Genomic DNA, 17053 nt, shown 5'->3' with positions numbered 1-17053 from the left:
TACCTTCAGTAGCTTAGGGCCTCATCAAACCTAAATCTGGCCCTGCCTAGTTTGCGTACATTGATCGCTTCGAGAGCTCTTGAAGCTTGTAAATCTCTCTAAATAAATACGGAAGGCGACACTTTCTATTTAGCCTCCCACCCTTATCTTGAATCTCTCTTTTACACGGGTTGCGTTCCAGAGAAGTAGCCCACCCTGACCGCTACGAAAAACTGTCGCTGCATCATGCCTTCAACTTGAACTCCCCGCTCTCTGCATCTGCGTACACACGTGCAGAGAAGGGAAGCCGAAGACGTAAACAGTGGAACCGAAAGGCCATGCAAGCGGCGACCGGCCCTTCGTGGCGTTTCATCGTCGGCAGAGCCAAATCAACAACAGCGCCAGCCGCAAAGGAAAGCGAAGGGAAAACGTTATTTATTGATTTTTTTCCCCAGCTCCGCCCAGTCTCCTCCCCGGAAATAACTTGCGCTGAAGAAGAGGGGCCTGGGAAAAAGGAAGCTTTTTTGCGGCAGCGGCTTTTGTACTGGAGGAGCTAAGATGGCGTCGGCCCTAAAGGAGAACGGGATTCCTCTGAGTGCGGTGAGAGCGGGCGGGGAGGCGGCGGCTTTTTCCGCAGGGTGCCGCGACAGGTTGCGTTTATGGGGCTTGCGAGGCAGAGGCGAGGTTTGGGGCGTCGTCCCGTAGGCGCTTTACCCGCCGCGGGTGGAGATGTTCGAGTTCTTGCCTTTCGCGCTCTCGGGGCGCCCGGTTGCAAATCCTCTCTGGGAAGATAAATGTGCGGTTTTTCTAGGCTGCGGGAACCTCCCTCCCCCCCCCCCCCCGGTTTCTGTCCCTTTTGCTCTCTCAGCAGCGCGGAGCTGAAGGGCTCCGAGGCTTCTCTTTAGGGAAACCCCTTTCTGCCCTTCCAAGTTGCCTCTTGTGCAAAAAATTGTGCAAAATAAAATAAGAGGCAGCCGCTGGTGGGCTAATCCCATCCTTGCGGGAGAGGCAAATTCTCTTTCCCGTGCATCTCCCTAAAGGCGGAGGAGTTTGGCTCTCTTATCTAGATTTAGCGATCTTTTTGCAATGCTGCAGGCTCCAGACACCTCTGAAATGTCGGCACGCGCGTTGTAAATACTGCTTGCTCCTTTTGTGCCCTCGTGGGGGCGAAGTTCTGCGTGAGAAGGGGGGCGCACACAATACGGTGCTTGTGTGAGTCTGAAAGAAGGAAGCGCGGGAGGGGTGCAACTGCCCTGATTTTTAGCTTTCGCTTTCCAGCAATTCGAGGGGAGGAGTCAGCAGAGGCAGGATTTGAGTAGTGTTGCTTTTGCCTGACAAATGGCAATAATGTATGCTCTGGCTGTGGTGAAGATACCCAGGTCTAGTGAGCACAGCAACTCGTCTCGGTAGACACATTGTGTGCATCTTGATAGGAATGCTATTTCACAGAACAAGGGTGGCCACATAAAATCTCTGCTCTGAGTTATTGTGGAGTGGGTTTCTGAGATATTTGGAACTTGCAGGAGAAACGCTCTCACAAACCACAGCGATCTACTGGGTATTTAAGGGGTAAGGTGGTCTTTCAAATAACTTGATCCTGAGCTGTTTGGGGCCTTATATGTTTATACCAGCACACTGAACTGGTCCCAGTAGCAGGTGTTCCTTGCTGGCACGTCCTAGTTAGTCTGTCTATAGTTAGTGTTCCTTGCTGGCAGGTCCTAGTTAGTCTGTCTATAGCAGGCTTCCTCAACCTCGGCCCTTCAGATGTTTTGAGACTACAATTCCCATCATCCCTGACCACTGGTCCTACTAGCTAGGGATCATGGGAGTTGTAGGTCAAAAACATCTGGCAGACCGAGGTTGAGGAAGCCTGATCTATAGTTTGGACTACCAAGTCATGGAGCAGGGGTCAGCAAACTTTTTCAGCAGGGGGCCGGTCCACTGTCCCTCAGACCTTGTGGGGGCTGGACTATATTTTTTTGGGGGGTGGGAAATGAACAAATTCCTATGCCCCACAAATAACCCAGAGATTCATTTTAAATAAAATGACACATTCTATTCATGTAAAAACACGCTGATTCCCAGACCGTCCGCGGGCTAGATTTAGAAGGCGATTGGGCTGGATCCAGCCCCCGGGCCTTAGTTTGCCTACCCATGTCCTAGAGTTTCAGGAGAGTTTTCAAAGGTAGCTCTATATCTAGTGCATTTCAATATCTATCTGGAGGTTACTGTGAATAACTCTAAGCAAAAGTAAAGCTATGTAAGTGGTACCAAAGTTATGGCCACACTGTTTCTGTCTGCAAGGGACCATAACTGGTACAGTGGTGCCCCGCAAGACGAATGCCTCGCAAGACGGAAAACCTGCTAGACGAAAGGGTTTTCCGTTTTTGAGCTGCTTCGCAAGACGATTTTCCCTATGGGCGTGTTTTGCAAGACGAAAACGTCTTGCAAGTGTTCCGATTTTTTTCCGCTCCCCCCCTTTTTCTAAGCCGCTAATAGCCTTTTAGCCGCTAATCCGCTAAGCCTTTAATAGCCGTTAAACCGCTAATAGCACTAAGCTGCTAATAGGGTTGCTTCGCAAGACGAAAAAAACGCTAGACGAAGAGACTATATTAAATTTCCACAAATTTTAAGACAAACACAAAAACATAGACATACATAGCACCACACCACACAAATAACAAATATAATTTCAAATCCTTATTTTGTTGACATCTTTCACTGACTTCCCCACATCTCCCCTTCTTGTATCCCAATTCCCATAATTAGCTCAGCAAGTTCTTATTCCCCACTTTTACCTTATTAATGTCATACTTAATTCATCTCAGATGCCCAATTTTAACTTATGAGCCTCAATTTAGACCCCAATTCTCATCATTTACACCCATTTCTAAGGTCGACCCAAATTCCCTTTCACAAATTTCCCAATTTTTATAATAATTACAAAACAAAATACCAAAAGAAAAAACCATATAGTTACACCCTTTGGATTCCAAAACACTCCCCCCCCCCTTTCCCGGTTTCGATCCCAAAAGTATCTCTCAATCATCAGCTCTCAGCCTGGAGATCTTACGTCCGAGGCCCTTAAGTCTCTCTCAGTCCCTCTCTGCCGGTTTTGTTGGTAGTCCTTTATATTAACCCTCAGGTTTTGGAGAGGCTCTGTCTCAAAAATATCTGATCTTCTTCCAACCAAATCTCCATGTTCGAAAGTGGAGCCCAAATCTTGTTTCTTGTTGCTTTTAAGTCCAAATGTCCCAGATGTCCCACAAGCTCCAACTTTCATCTTAATCAAGTTTGTAATCCATAGGTCTTCAGATTCCCCATAGGGAGATCTCTCCAATCTTCCTTCTCTAACTCAAACCAAATTTTCATCTTAAAATCCATCTTTGCAGGCCTCTGGCTCTCCTTTTTCCTCTGCAGCATTTCAGCTCCTCCTTCCCCCTCCTTTAAGTCAACACATTTCTCTTCTTTTCCAGCTGCATAGGTTTCTTGCATCAAGTCCTTGACACAATCAGCAAAACTGTTTACTTTAAAATTCAAAGCTGTAACATTTGTAGCCATAGCTTCACTCTGACCTTGTAATTTTCCCAAGAGAAAAAACATTCTATCCAACTCAGCCTGTATTTTTCCATCTGCAGCCATTGTAATGTCTCAGAACTCCCTCTAGAGGGATTCTAGTTACTTAGTGTTCCTTCCAGCCTTAATTCCAGCAGTCAAATTAATTTGTTTCTGTTTCTTCTTTATTTTCAACAGTTTAAAATCCAAATGTATCAAAAAATAACCAGCAGAAATCACAAAAACCTAATTTTCCGAACTTTGACAGCTCGTTTGACAGCTGTCAAACTCTTTGTATCTCCTCAACAGGCTTTCTCGCAGATCGCTCCCGGCTCCCGGGGGGTTGCACTTCAGCACTTAACATCCACTCTTATCCTCCAGCACAAATACTTATAATGCCAAATCGTGAAATTACTTACTTATATCCCATGGAAAGGAAAAGTCTCTCAACCTTAGTTATCCGGTTCTTGCTTTAATGTGTCTACTTAAAGGGGAGGCGGACTTCCTTTTTAGCATCTCACCCGATCGTGCCAAATTCAAGAGGAAAAATTTTTTTAATTCCAATTTTCCGTATTACTCACGAGGTGTTGCTTTTAGGGTCCAAATAATCAAAGGAAGAAGTCAGCGCTCTCCGGCCATGGCTTGCGGCTTCACTCCGTAAAAGTAGCGGTCTACTCTCAGCACCACGCCACTCCCCGGCCCCCACTCCGCAGCCTTTAAAAAGGCTCCTTCGCGGGTCGGGGGCGCAAATGGTGCCCGCCGAGTCACCAAGTCCACAGGCTTCAGCGCCTGTGGTTTTTGAGGGTCCCCGCGCCGCCGCGGCGGCAAGACCCGTCCTTTATGGAGCCGATTCCCTTCGGAGCTCGGAGGGAATCCGCCATTAGTCGATGGCGCTTGACCCGGAAGTCTCCGGAAGGGATTAATTTCGTCTTGCGAGGCACCCCTGTATATAAGCTTCAACTGATGAAATACACTGTGTGCCATAGACACCATGTGATTTTTTTCCTCAGTTGTAGGATTATTATTATTTTTTTGTGTGTGTGTGAGAGACAGTTTAAAACATGCCCTCAGCACCTTTCAGCAGGGATCTGTTTCTGGAGCTACCATCCAACTAACAGGCAGTGATCTAAGCAAGTTAAAATCACTGGTAAATTTTTATTAAGTTACAGCTATGCACACGAAAATATGGCAACAGCTAGAAAGATATTGGCTCTTATGCATAATTTCTTAGTTTGCCAGAAATGGGTGGTTTTCAGCTTTTCAGGACCCTGGGCAACAGCAGGAGAGATGCAGCAGCTGGGACTGCAGTGTAGGAAAACTTCTGTCCTTTCTCCCTGCTTTCCATTTGCTGCTCATCTTGCAAGTGATGAGTTGCCACATCATCCCTGGAAAATGCACTTGTTCCTGGCCTTGAGTCAAGGCATCTAAGTGGAGGGAGATAAAATTCCTGGGTTGGCATGGCTGACCTCTGGGCTAGGGAGAGGGGTGAGAGTGTTTCAGTTTAATTTTTATCTGTGGATGAGTGGGTGGGAGTATTGCTTTTGCTGTAGCAGCCAGGAGTGACTTAAGTCTACTGTGTGCCTAGTTGAGCCCCTGAAATGGGCTCAGAACAGGTCAGGGAACCCCCAGAGCAGCACACTGGTAAGCTAAAATGCTTGCACTGACAGAACAATCTCCTTACAGCTACAATGAATTTCTCCCAGAGTGATTTGGGGAGATACAGTGGTGCCTCGCAAGACGAAAAGAATTCGTTCCACGAGTCTTTTCGTCTTGCGATGTTTTTCGTCTTGCAAAGCACAGTCCGTCGCAACTGCGCCTCTTCAAGCGGCTTTTAAAAAAAAGCGCAAAAAAGGCACCATTGTAATAACAGCTGACTATAGATGCAAGCTTATTGTTCAAATTGGACAGAAGCATAGCAAAGACTGCTTGAAGCTCACTCAGTCTTTGACACAATATGACCTACATGCTGCTACACTGTGAAGCCCAACCTGCCTGTAGGGGCTGGGTTTCCTATCAAATTACTGTATTTTTTGCTTCATAGGATACTCTTTTTCCCTCTTAAAAACTAAGGGGGAAAGTCTGTGCTTCTTATGGAGTGAATGCAGGGGGGAGGCAGGCAGGAAAAGCCCCCAAGAGCCGCACACAAGCTTTGAGTGGCTCCTGTTCTGGGGGCTGGGGTTGGGGGAAGCTCAGGTTTCCCCTGCCCCAGCCCCGCAGCTAAAAAGGAGAAGCCTGAAGCCCCCGGAGCGCAGCGAGAACTGCCGCTCTGGGGGTTTCAGGCAGCTATCCGCAAGCCTTCAGAGCGCAGCGCTCCAAAGGCTTGTGGATAACCATCTGAAGCCTGAAGCACCCGGAGCACAGTGCGAACTGCCACTGCGCTCCGGGGGCTCCAGGCAGCTATCCGCAAGCCTTCGGAGAGCAGCGGGAGTTCTCGCTGCGCTCAGAAGGCTTGCGGATAGCTGCCTGGAGAGCGGGAGGGGTCGGTGCACACCGATCCCTCTTGCTTTCCAGGCTTTGCTTCGCTGGAGAGGTGCTGCACAGTTTTCCCTCTCTGCGCAGCGCCCCTTCAGTGAAGCGGGAGGAGAAATGGAAGGGGCTCTGTTTCTCCTGCCGCTTCGCTGAAGGGGCGCTGCGCAGAGAGGGAGAGAATTTTTTCCCCCCTGTTCTCCCCCTCCTATGGTCCGGTGCGTCCTATAGAGCGAAAAATATGGTAAGTCTGAGGGGCAACTCTAATATCCTTTCACTTCCTTTGTTTCCGGCTTAAATAACCAGTCTAAAGGGAGTGGCACGAACACTTTTATTGTGTTTGCACTGTGATGATGCATCAGGTGGAAGACAGATGCATGTAGCTACAGCTGAGGAGGATGAACAAAGTAATATTATGCCCTTTCCAGAATATTGCTTTTGATGGGGAACACACAGAATGTCTCATAAGAGATGTATTGTTTTAGTAAATCTTTGTCTGGTCTTGGATTTTCTTTCACAATCCTTGGTGGATTTTCAACTGATTTTAGTAAGAACATGCTGCTGCTTCCATGTTTGCACTCTGGAGTCATTCATGCGGAGGTTGTGATCTCCTAGTCAGCAACTAATATTCTCAGAAAACCACTTAGAGAGGAGAATGAGGGATGGGGAGCCACCCTATCAAACTCCTGTTCTCTAAAACTTATTGTCAGCAAGCTGTATTGTACCAGATGTTTCACTCTTAGCCTTTATGACCTTTACCGGACATTGGGAGAAGGACACAAAGGCCAAGGAGACAGAAACCTTTGGGGGCTCCAGTTGCAACTAGATGTTTCGTTTTGGCGACTGTAATCTTGGTTTAAGGAGCCATTTGGTGCCTAGCTGGTATATCCAAGTTTCTAACACTGGTGTTTCTCCCAAGGGGTATCCCCCAACAAATTAGATCATTTTGCAAATGTTTATGTCCTGAAATGCCCTGGAGAGCTGGGAAAAAGTCAATATATTTCACATCTGGCAACCAGTTCTTTGACTTGAATACTGATGCCACTTCCCCTTGATTCTCAGCTGCTGCTGCTGCTGCTGCTTCTTCCTCCTCCTCCTCTTCTTCTTCAGTGATCACTCATAGCTGAGTAAGATTGTATTCCATAAACACAGTTTCTACTAGAAATTCCCTGCTGTGCTCCTTCCTGCTGTAGGCCAGGTAGGAAAGAAATCAGAGGCTGGCTTCACATTACATGTGAACCAAGCAAACCATGAGAGGAAGGTACAGTTTGGAGAAGGAAGGAAAATGTTCTCTGTGTCCCACCTTCTCTGCAAAAAAGGTTGTGGGGACCCACTTGTGCATTTAGAAACCATTCACCAGTGGAAGGGCTGAAAGGTTCTGTTGAGGTGGTGGGGAAATTCACTTCGTAGAAAAATGAACAACCTACAGATGGTGATGTTGGCAGTTCAGGTAATTGCAATACAACTCAAGCTATGGTCTCTTATGAGGAAAGCAATTTGGAGGGGATGCCAGATCAGGCAGAGGAAATAAGAAACACGTCTCTTCTTCCCCAGTGAATCAAAATGATGAAAGACTGGGAGAATCTAAGGGGGAGGAAAAGGAACCGCAAGGAAGGAAGACTGGATGAATATCAATTTGGCAATAATTTTGGACTGTGACTTGGCTGAGATTGATGAAACTCTTTAAAAGAACTTTGTAAGAGCTTTTATATAGAAACTGGAGAAATACCTGTTTGGATTACTAGAAGGACATTAGAAGAGTCATATTGGCTGTCTGGATGACCAAGAATTTAAAGCTGGACTTGGGGGGGAAATTTGGGAAAAGTTACATCCTGCAGAGGGGGGGAAACTGATTTAGAGTGCACATGTTAAACACTTTGAACAGGAGTCGGCTCAAGGAGGAGGAGGTTAAGGCAACAATGATAAGATGGGCACAGGATATTGGACCTCCAATAATGATGGCTGAATGGGAAGATCTTTGGAGAACAAATATGAAATTTACGGCATGTTATAACGTCAAAGAAAATATGTTAAAGATACAACACAGATGGTACCTGACCCCCTCAAGACTATCTAAGATGTATAAAAATTTAGCGAATATTTGTTGGAGGTGTGGTGAGAGTAATGGCAATATGTATCACATGTGGACATGTAGGAAGATCAAAGTGTTATGCGGTTTAATTTACGAGGAATTTTAAAAATGTTTGGAATAACCTTTTTAAAAAGACCCAAGGCATTTCTGTTAAGCATTGTTGGCAGGGACATCTTGAATACCTTTAGAGAGGTATTCTTATATGCAGTGGCTGCAGCTCGGACTTTGGTGGCAAAGGGGTGGAAGGAAAAGTCGTCCCGACAATAACGGACTGGCAATATAAGCTACAATAATTCGCTGAGATGGCGCAGCTGACAAATAGCCTGAGAGGCAATTCAAATCAAAAATTTATGGAAAAATGGGATAGAGTAGCTCCGAATTTTAATCCAAATGTAGAAGGTACTCACAATACAGTCATTGAATGCTTTTAATGTTGGAAGAATTGACCGCTGATGCCTCACAGTCTCGCAGCTTCGTATCATCAAAGTAAGCGTTTTGTACGATGCATCACAGCTATGACCCCCTCACTCTCGGAGCTCAAAAACAGAGCTTGCCGGGAGGGGGGAGCCCGCTTTTTGACACCTGCTGGATCCCACGTCCTCAAAATGCTCGATTTGAGGTTTTTCTTGGGGGTCTGCTGCGCTGGAGCAGTTTCCCCCAACTGTGATGGCGTGCACGATCAACCGGAAACTCGGCAAGGCTTATATTGCCTGGGTCCTGCAGAGATCCCTTCGTGGGTTGGATCATGTGCACCCACGATTTTTGGTGTCTGCACAGATGCAATTTTTGGCACTGTGGAAGCAAGTCCCCGTGCCGCGCTGCGCCGGTTTAGCACAGCGCGTGACTCAGTTTGGGGGCGGCTCGTGGGCCAGCCAAACGGCCCCTTCCAGCCCATGGGCCTTAGGTTGCTGACTCCTGACTTTGAATAATTGTTGTTTCAGATAATTGTCAGATAGGGAGGTAGGAGTTCTTTTCATCTATTTTTCTATTCTTTTTGTTATTTTTCCTCTTTTTATATAATTGTGTTTTGTAAGGATCATAAGCATTCTATTTTATATTATTCTTTTTTGATATTGCTTTTTATTATCTTTTTATAAACGTGTTTGGATTTTAGTGCTCAATTTGTTTAAAACTTCAGAATTATTATTATTTAAATAGAAACCAATCCCCAGCTGAGCCCCATGGTGTGTAAAGCTTTTGGGTCAGGAACTCAATATACTTCTGAGTCAATGAGGCATTGCACCTTTCTGCGTACCATGTTTTCTTTCGTTCTTACAGTGCTTTTTTATGAATTTTGCAGATGGTGTATATTTGTGATGGATTATCTAAAGTAAAACTTCATAACTGCTTTGCATTGCAACACTGCATCTGTATGCATTGCAGATGTATGTACCTAGAAGTTTAATTATTTTGATTTTAACCTGTACACTTTCTGTTGTTTCAGCTATGTCCAAAATTTTTGCACACAAACTCTACCAGTCACACCTGGCCTTTCAGTGCTGCAGCTGAACTTATAGGTATGTGAACAACATTGTATTTTTGCAGGCTAAGCCATACTTGGTTTATGTATTACACGGGAGCAGTTTTTTCTGACTGGTTGTTAGAATCTTTAACAACAATCTTTAACAAACTAAAGCTGCAATCCATTACCAATTACCTGGGAGCAAAGTCCATAAAACTCAGTGGGGATTACTTCTGAGTAGGTTGTGCTGTAAGACCCTAATAAAAAGCTTTGGCTGGTGGTCCAGCTATGCCCCTATCTGGACAGGGATAGCCTAACTACTGTTGTCTATGCTCTGGTAACCTCAAGGTTACATTACTGCAATGCGTAGGAGGGCTGCCTCTGAAGATGGTTCAGAAACTACAGCTAGTGCAGAATTCAGAAACCAGGTTGGACCGCCTCTTTCCATATGAATCTATCCAGACCCTGAGATCATCTTCTGAGGCCCTTCTTCGTGTGCCTCCCCCTTGAGAGGTCCGGAGGGTGGCAACGTGAGAACGGGCCTTCTCTGCAGTGTCTCCTCCTCTGTGGAATGCTCTCCCCAGGGAAGTTCGCTTGGCACCTTCATTATACACCTTTAGGCACCAGGCAAAAGCACATTCTTTTTTAACCAGGCCTTTGGTTGATTTGATTGACAACCAGTGCCCTTTAAAAATGTGGGGGTTTTTTTGCCGGGGGAGGCATTATTGGGTTGTTGTTTTATTTTGTGGTTTTATATTTTGATTTTATTCTGTGAACCGCCCTGAGACCTCCAGGTATAGGGTGGTATATAAATTCAATAAATAATAATAAAAGACAGAAATAAATGATATTGTCCTGCCTGTGGCATTTGGTTGACCACTGTGAGAAATGAGGTGCTGGACTAGATAAGACCTCTGGTCTGATCCAGCAGGGTGGTTCTGTTTTTATTATTGAAGATTACTCTTGTTCTTAATTTTTGCACCACTCTTTATTCTCAGATAATGCCTACGATCCTGATGTGAATGCAAAACAGATGTGGATTGACAAAACTGTTATAAATGAGAACACGTGCTTAACATTTATGGACAATGGAAATGGTATGAATGCAGACAAGTTGCATAAGATGTTGAGGTGGGTAAAGTTTTAGTGGTGTGTGCAGTCTCTGGCTTTTGATTGCATGCTCGTAAAAGTATAATGTAAGAAAGTTGCAGTTTTAGGACACCAAATTTATTGTTGTGGAGAAATATTAACTGTACTTCAGTTTAGACAACACAAATGATTCACAATTATGTGCCCATGAAAAACTAATACCGGCGCTTCTGTATGGTCTAAAGTGTATTTTACAATGAGACAGGTGCAAATGCAGTGGCCTTGATCCAGGGTGCTCTTTGTATAAGTAGAAATGCCATGTATATGTGCTGCTGACTATCTGTGTTGGTCTGTTTCCTCAATCTGCTGGAGCTATAACTCAAGGGTTGGAGACCCATCGGCTACCATCACCTGGTTTAACTGGCCAGTCAAAGCTGTTACCAGGGTGTGGTCGCTTTCACATGCTGACAGCTTGTAGGAACCACAGGTGAGAGCCAAAAGCAGGGTGGGAACCCAAAGGTGAGCAAACTACCCTAGAAAGAGCACAGTGTGTCCCCCACCCCTAACACCCAATACAATCTGGTAGATTGTCTACATCACAAGTAACGTGCACTAGCAGATACCATTTTTTTCTACATCATGATTATCACAATGTATTTCTCAAAATATGAATTAGCCAGGAATAAAGTGTTACATTATGTTTGAAGCTGAAAGAAGAATACTGTTTAGGAACAGCAGCTGGTTTATTTTAACTCCACTACAGATTTGGGTAGTTGAAACCGCTGATTGAAATCAAATCTCATAAGCAGCACAGCATTATGATAAGCACTTCCCCCTCTTCCATCTTTTCAAACTCATGTGTTTCAGCTTTGGCTTCAGCGACAAAGTTGCATTGAACGGCCGTGTTCCAGTTGGATTGTATGGAAATGGATTTAAATCAGGATCGATGCGCCTTGGGAAAGATGCAATTGTTTTCACCAAGAATGGAGAAATCATGAGTGTGGGCATGTTGTCACAAACCTTCTTGGAAGTTACAAAGGCAGAACATGTAGTTGTTCCCATTATAAAATTCAACAAGAAACATATCCTTTCGATGATTTTGAAGCCCAAGTGATAGATTGTATCTGGGATATCTGTTTCTCAAGATGATCTCTTATTCCAGCATTACTTCTTATATACTGGGCAGTAGTTGTAGACCAGTACTGCATTCCAATAGAATTTAAGTCTCTCACCACAGAAGCTTGGCTTGGGGTCTATGCTAATGTCTCCTCGGTGCTAGATGAATAGCTATTTCTATTCTCAGACTTTTAACTCTTGAAGAGATTACAGTGGTGCCCCGCAAGACGAATGCTTCGCAAGACGGAAAACTCGCTAGACGAAAGAGTTTTCCGTTTTGGAGGTGCTTCGCAAAACGAAGTTCCTATGGGCTTGCTTCGCAAGACGACAATGTCTTGCGAGTTCCTGCTGGTTTTTCCCCCTCCCCCCCTTTTGCTAAGCCGCTAAGCCGCTTATCAGCTGATCCGATCAGCAGATAAGCCGCTAAAAGCAGTTAAAAGCCGCTAATAGCGCTAAGCCGCTTATCAGCTGATCCAATCAGGAGATAAGCCGCTAATAGCGCTAATAGTGCTAATCCGCTTATCAGCTGATCCAATCAGCAGATAAGCCTCTAAAAGCCTCTAAAAGCCGCTAATAGCGCTAATCCGCTAATCCTTCAATGGGCTTGCTTCGCAAGACGAAAAAAAACGCTAGACGAAGAGAATCACAGAACGGATTCTTTTCGTCTTGCGAGACACCACTGTAATGTTAACTAGTTTTATGTTACTAGGCTTTATTTTTTGTTCTATGATTTTATTGTTCTACCTCTAAACGTATATATCACAGGTGGCAAACTGGATCTGACTAGTGGACCTTATCCTAATCCACCACCACTCACTGCACACCAGCTTTGACAGGTGGACCTGATCACCCACCTCTTGGTCACCTGACATAATGATGTCAGGTGATTTACACCTATCACAGTCCAACAATCACTGCAGCCTCTTCTAAAGACACATGTTTATATATATAATAAAACAGAACTCAGAAGTGCAGTCAAACCATGGTTCCCGAACGGCTTAGTTGCCAAACAAATTGGCTCCCAAACGCCACAAACCCAGAAGTAAGTGTTTTGGTTTGTGAACGTTTTTCAGAAGCCGAACATCCGACGCTGCTTCTGCACTCAATTGGAAGCCACATCTTGGTTTTTGAATGGTTTTGGGAGTCGAAAGGACTCTTGGAACAGTTTAAGTTCGAGAACCGAGATACCACTATAGAAAAGTGTGTCCCACCCATCCAAAAAGAGAGAGGCCAATGATGATTTAGCATGCTAGGTTTCCACCGTGGCTGTTGTGGGAGATGGAATGGAATGGAGTATGCTAAGGAGAGCATAGCTGGCTGTAAAATCAACAGGGCACTCCTCGCTGCAACATTTTGTTGCAGGTCTCTTTAGTATTTTTTATTGTAAGCTGCCAGGGGGAAATTACATTGAAGGGCAGCATATAAATTTATGACATAAAATTGTAAGGTTGAAAGGAAGTAAACAGCAGCAGCAGAAAATGAGAGTTTTTTCCTAGGCTGGAACTAGAAAAGTACAGTCATACCTTGGGTTGTGAACGTAATCTGTCCGGGAGGCACGTTCGCAACCCACAGCGTTCACAGCCTGAAGCGCCGTGTCTGCACACTAGTGTGATTCGATTCTGCGCATGCGTGTGACGTCATTTTGCACTTCTGCACATGTGCGAGCACCAAAACCCAGAAGTAACCTGTTCGACTAATTCTGGGTTCAGCACGGTCAGTAACCCGAAAACGCACAACCTGCAGCTTTGTAACCCGAGGTATGACTGTATTCTACAGTTTTCCTGATTTGGATATTAAATAGGAGCATGCAGTATGAAAGGCAGGTTAAAAGACTAAGCTGACAATAGATGTGTTCCATTTAATTATATGCATTATGGTTTGTAACAACATAATTACACATAACCGATTACCATAGGATCACAGTTTTAAATATTTCATTGTGGTTGTATATAGTCTCTTGTAGAGCTAGGGACCTCTGGAGGGTCTGGTGGTGAGCCAAGATTTCCAGACTACTTCAGGAACATGGTAATGTTAAAGTTGCCGTGTGGTCACAGACTTAAGATGACCAGCTGTTAATTTGATTGAAACAGTAAAATAGTTATGGGGTGGACTTTTAAGTGGCAGCCGCACAATAAATGCTCATCAGATTTAGATGGAAAAGGCTATAAGCTATCTGAGCAAGGTTTAACAGTTCTTAAATATGCCAACTCCTTAATATAATATACGGGAATTAATGAAACGTGAGAAATCAGCAGCCAGCTTGAAGGCTATCCTGGAACATTCTCTGTTTCCTACTGAAGAGGAGCTGCTTGCAGAGCTTGATGCCATTATAGGGAAAAAAGGAACAAGAATAATTATTTGGAACCTTCGAAGGTGAGAGAAAATCCATTGTTAATAGTTGCATTGATGTGTGCTAATTTGATATGGTTGCACAAAATTGATAAGGCTTAAGCTGTGGTAAACAAAGCATTACATGTTACTGCTTTATTGTTCATATTTCTTTTAGGACACATTTTATTTACTTCACCCCATCTACCTTACTTCAAATTCTAATGTTAATCATGAATGAATCAAGCAATCTGGGATGAACTCCCATGAAAAATGTTTCCCAAGAACCACTTGACACAGGTCCCTCTGAGTCTTGGGGGAAGTTTCACCATGTGCTTTTAACGTAGTAAAGTGAACATGGAAATTAACTTTGCTTCAGACATCTAAAATACGTTCCCGTGAAACAAATTTTATAATTGCAGACCATGAAAGGGCCACTTTTTACATCATATTTTCCCCAAATTGCAGGTATATTCTGAATAGGGAAATGGCTCTCTCTAGTGATAAATGCGCACAACTTCTCTACCGTGCATGCTGTTTTCACCAGCAGAAATTAAAGCTTTCCTTTCCATATTTTCATTCACCATGGGACCAGAGAGCTATGTATTCTTCCCATGCTAAAGGGGAAATCGTTTAGGATCATTTCCAGCTATTGCCACTTTTCAAGGAGTATCTAACAATGGTGAAATCTAAGGATCACTAGGCTTTGCATTTTCCCTGTTTCCTAAGATATTATAGTATGAGACGTGTCCCTCAAGCAATATAAAGCATAAGGCAAATTCAATAATTTATTTTTAACAATTAAAAATTTCAACAATACAATGAAGGAGGAAAAAGCAGAATGAATGAAATAATATTCGCAAAGTGAAATTCAACACTATTTAGTGAAAGAAAAACGGGCCATATTCCTACAGAATAGAAGCCAAGGATAAAGGGTAGCATGCTTTACCAACTATATATACGTAGTTGGAATAGTTGGAAGATGCTAAATAGTCTCCCATTTCATTGCTGGCAACTGAATATCCCAGAATGCAAATGGTTAAAGGACAAACACCCAGGTTTCTTCCATAGCATTCTTGGCATATGTAAGTATACAGCGCTAAAAGGTTTTGTCCATTATGCTATTTCTCCTTGCCATCAAGTCAATTGACTGTTTTGGCCATGCCTTTCAGAGGACAAAGACTTAAGTTAACAGAGATTTGGTTCCCCTTTGATTTCAGGATAATTAATATTCTATCAACACCCAATAGACAGAGTTCTCAGTTGTGTATGAGAGGCATAAAATAAGCATATAAAACAACAAATGGGGCTCTCTGCTAAGTTGACTAGCCTGATCTGCTTTCGTCAGGAAACTCTGTAGAGTCAAAATGACCGCTCCCCACATTAAATGGGGGGCATCATTTGCATGGTCGCGGGCAGCCCCTGGACCCCATGCGGCACCATTAGCACAGGCTTGGCTTTGTCTCCCCCCAGGTAGGATACCTGGAGGTCTCCGCCTACCTCAGTCAGTTGCCCAATCCCGCCTGGGGAAGTGCTGCCAAGGTGATCGGGCCAGGTAGGGGGAGGGACTACCTGCCCACACAATAGAGGGAGGATCTTACCTAGGAATCGTCAGTTGGCTTCAGAAATACAAAAATACAGAAACGTATTTTATGTTTTTAAGATGGCTATAGTATTGCTAACTGAGTCCAGGTGCTCTGGTTTAATTTCCCTGTCTAGTTAGAAGTATGTACCGGTAGTTAATATGTAGCAGCATACCCTAAATCAAGGAGAGATAATGATGTACCCTCCAGAAGTTGTTAGGCTATGACTTCAGAGAAATGTTTAATAATACTTTAAATGGTGCTGATTACTGAGGACTGCTATTGTTGTATTTATATATAGTATTGTTTAAATTCAAGTTTCTTTAAATGTCCTTCCACAGAGAGAAAAACGAACAAACAGAATTTGATTTCGATACAGATAAATACGATATTAGGATTCCTGCAGATTTAGATGAACTAACAGGGAAAAGAGGCTATAAAAAACAAGAGAGACAAGATCAGATTGTTCCTGAAAGTGATTATTCATTACGGGTAATGCTTACTATTCATTTTTTTCCTATTGGTTGTAATGTTATTCTCCTATGTCTGTACGTGGTATTATATCCAGAATCATCACAGCTGTTCTTTTCTCATTGGACCCTAAAAAAAATCACTGTTAAAATATGCTTATATTAAAAGTTCATTTATTCCATTTCACTAAGTTATAAGACTTATAGCCAAAGATGATGAAATGAAATTGCACTGTGCAAATGGGCATTCTTCCTGGCTGAAATAGTCTACAAGTGTACTGTGATGGACTCTCTGATGCTGGTGGTTTTACAGAAGGGGGACTGAATAATTTTCTCTTTAACAATCAGCAGACACCTTACTAATCACTGTATCTGCCGGTGTCTCGCTGTTCTGTCCCACACATGCAGAATCCAGTGCTTAACACTATGTATAATCTGGACACATGTTTAAAGTGCCATGTGAGTTCTGATTGCTTGCTTAATATCATTTGACTTAAATTTGCAAAATTTTGATAGAACTCCAATTTATATATTTTACAAGCTGTATGCTGAAAACTTGTTACTTGTTTTCTTTTAGCTTGCAATATGTATGAAAAATTAACTATGTACTTTCCTTTCCATTTCAGGCTTATTGCAGTATCTTATATTTAAAACCAAGGATGCAAATAATTATAAGAGGACAGAAAGTACAAACGCAACTAGTCTCCAAAAGCCTTGCTCACATAGAGCGAGATGTTTACAGGCCAAAGTTTCTGGCTGTATCCTTTATGACTGTGGGCTGCTGCAGACTCGCCAAGAATGGCTGGCCAAGTACACGTGAAACCTTTGACTCTTCTCTTCACTTCTCTTCCCACTTGGTTCCACTATCAGCTCAGATTTTAAGCATGATTTTAAGCAAGCTTTGTCGTAATTT

General features: G+C 43.6%; 1 protein-coding gene across 1 annotated transcript in view; it reads left to right on the top strand.

Moving 5' to 3' along the window:
- The first annotated feature begins 427 nt into the window (after window positions 1–427).
- Window positions 428–17053, top strand: part of MORC3 (MORC family CW-type zinc finger 3) — a 28046-nt gene continuing 11420 nt past the window's right edge. The window contains exons 1-7 of the mRNA XM_083500187.1: window positions 428–579; window positions 9537–9609; window positions 10553–10685; window positions 11511–11725; window positions 13985–14132; window positions 16012–16162; window positions 16767–16898. Coding sequence (XP_083356313.1) covers window positions 538–579; window positions 9537–9609; window positions 10553–10685; window positions 11511–11725; window positions 13985–14132; window positions 16012–16162; window positions 16767–16898 — 894 coding nt within the window. The 5' untranslated portion in view covers window positions 428–537. The remainder of the gene's footprint in view (window positions 580–9536; window positions 9610–10552; window positions 10686–11510; window positions 11726–13984; window positions 14133–16011; window positions 16163–16766; window positions 16899–17053) is intronic.

The sequence above is a fragment of the Podarcis liolepis genome (assembly GCF_965112155.1).
Source record: "Podarcis liolepis genome assembly, chromosome: 4".
NCBI lineage: Eukaryota > Metazoa > Chordata > Lepidosauria > Squamata > Lacertidae > Podarcis > Podarcis liolepis.
This window is presented reverse-complemented; position numbering and strand designations above follow the sequence as displayed.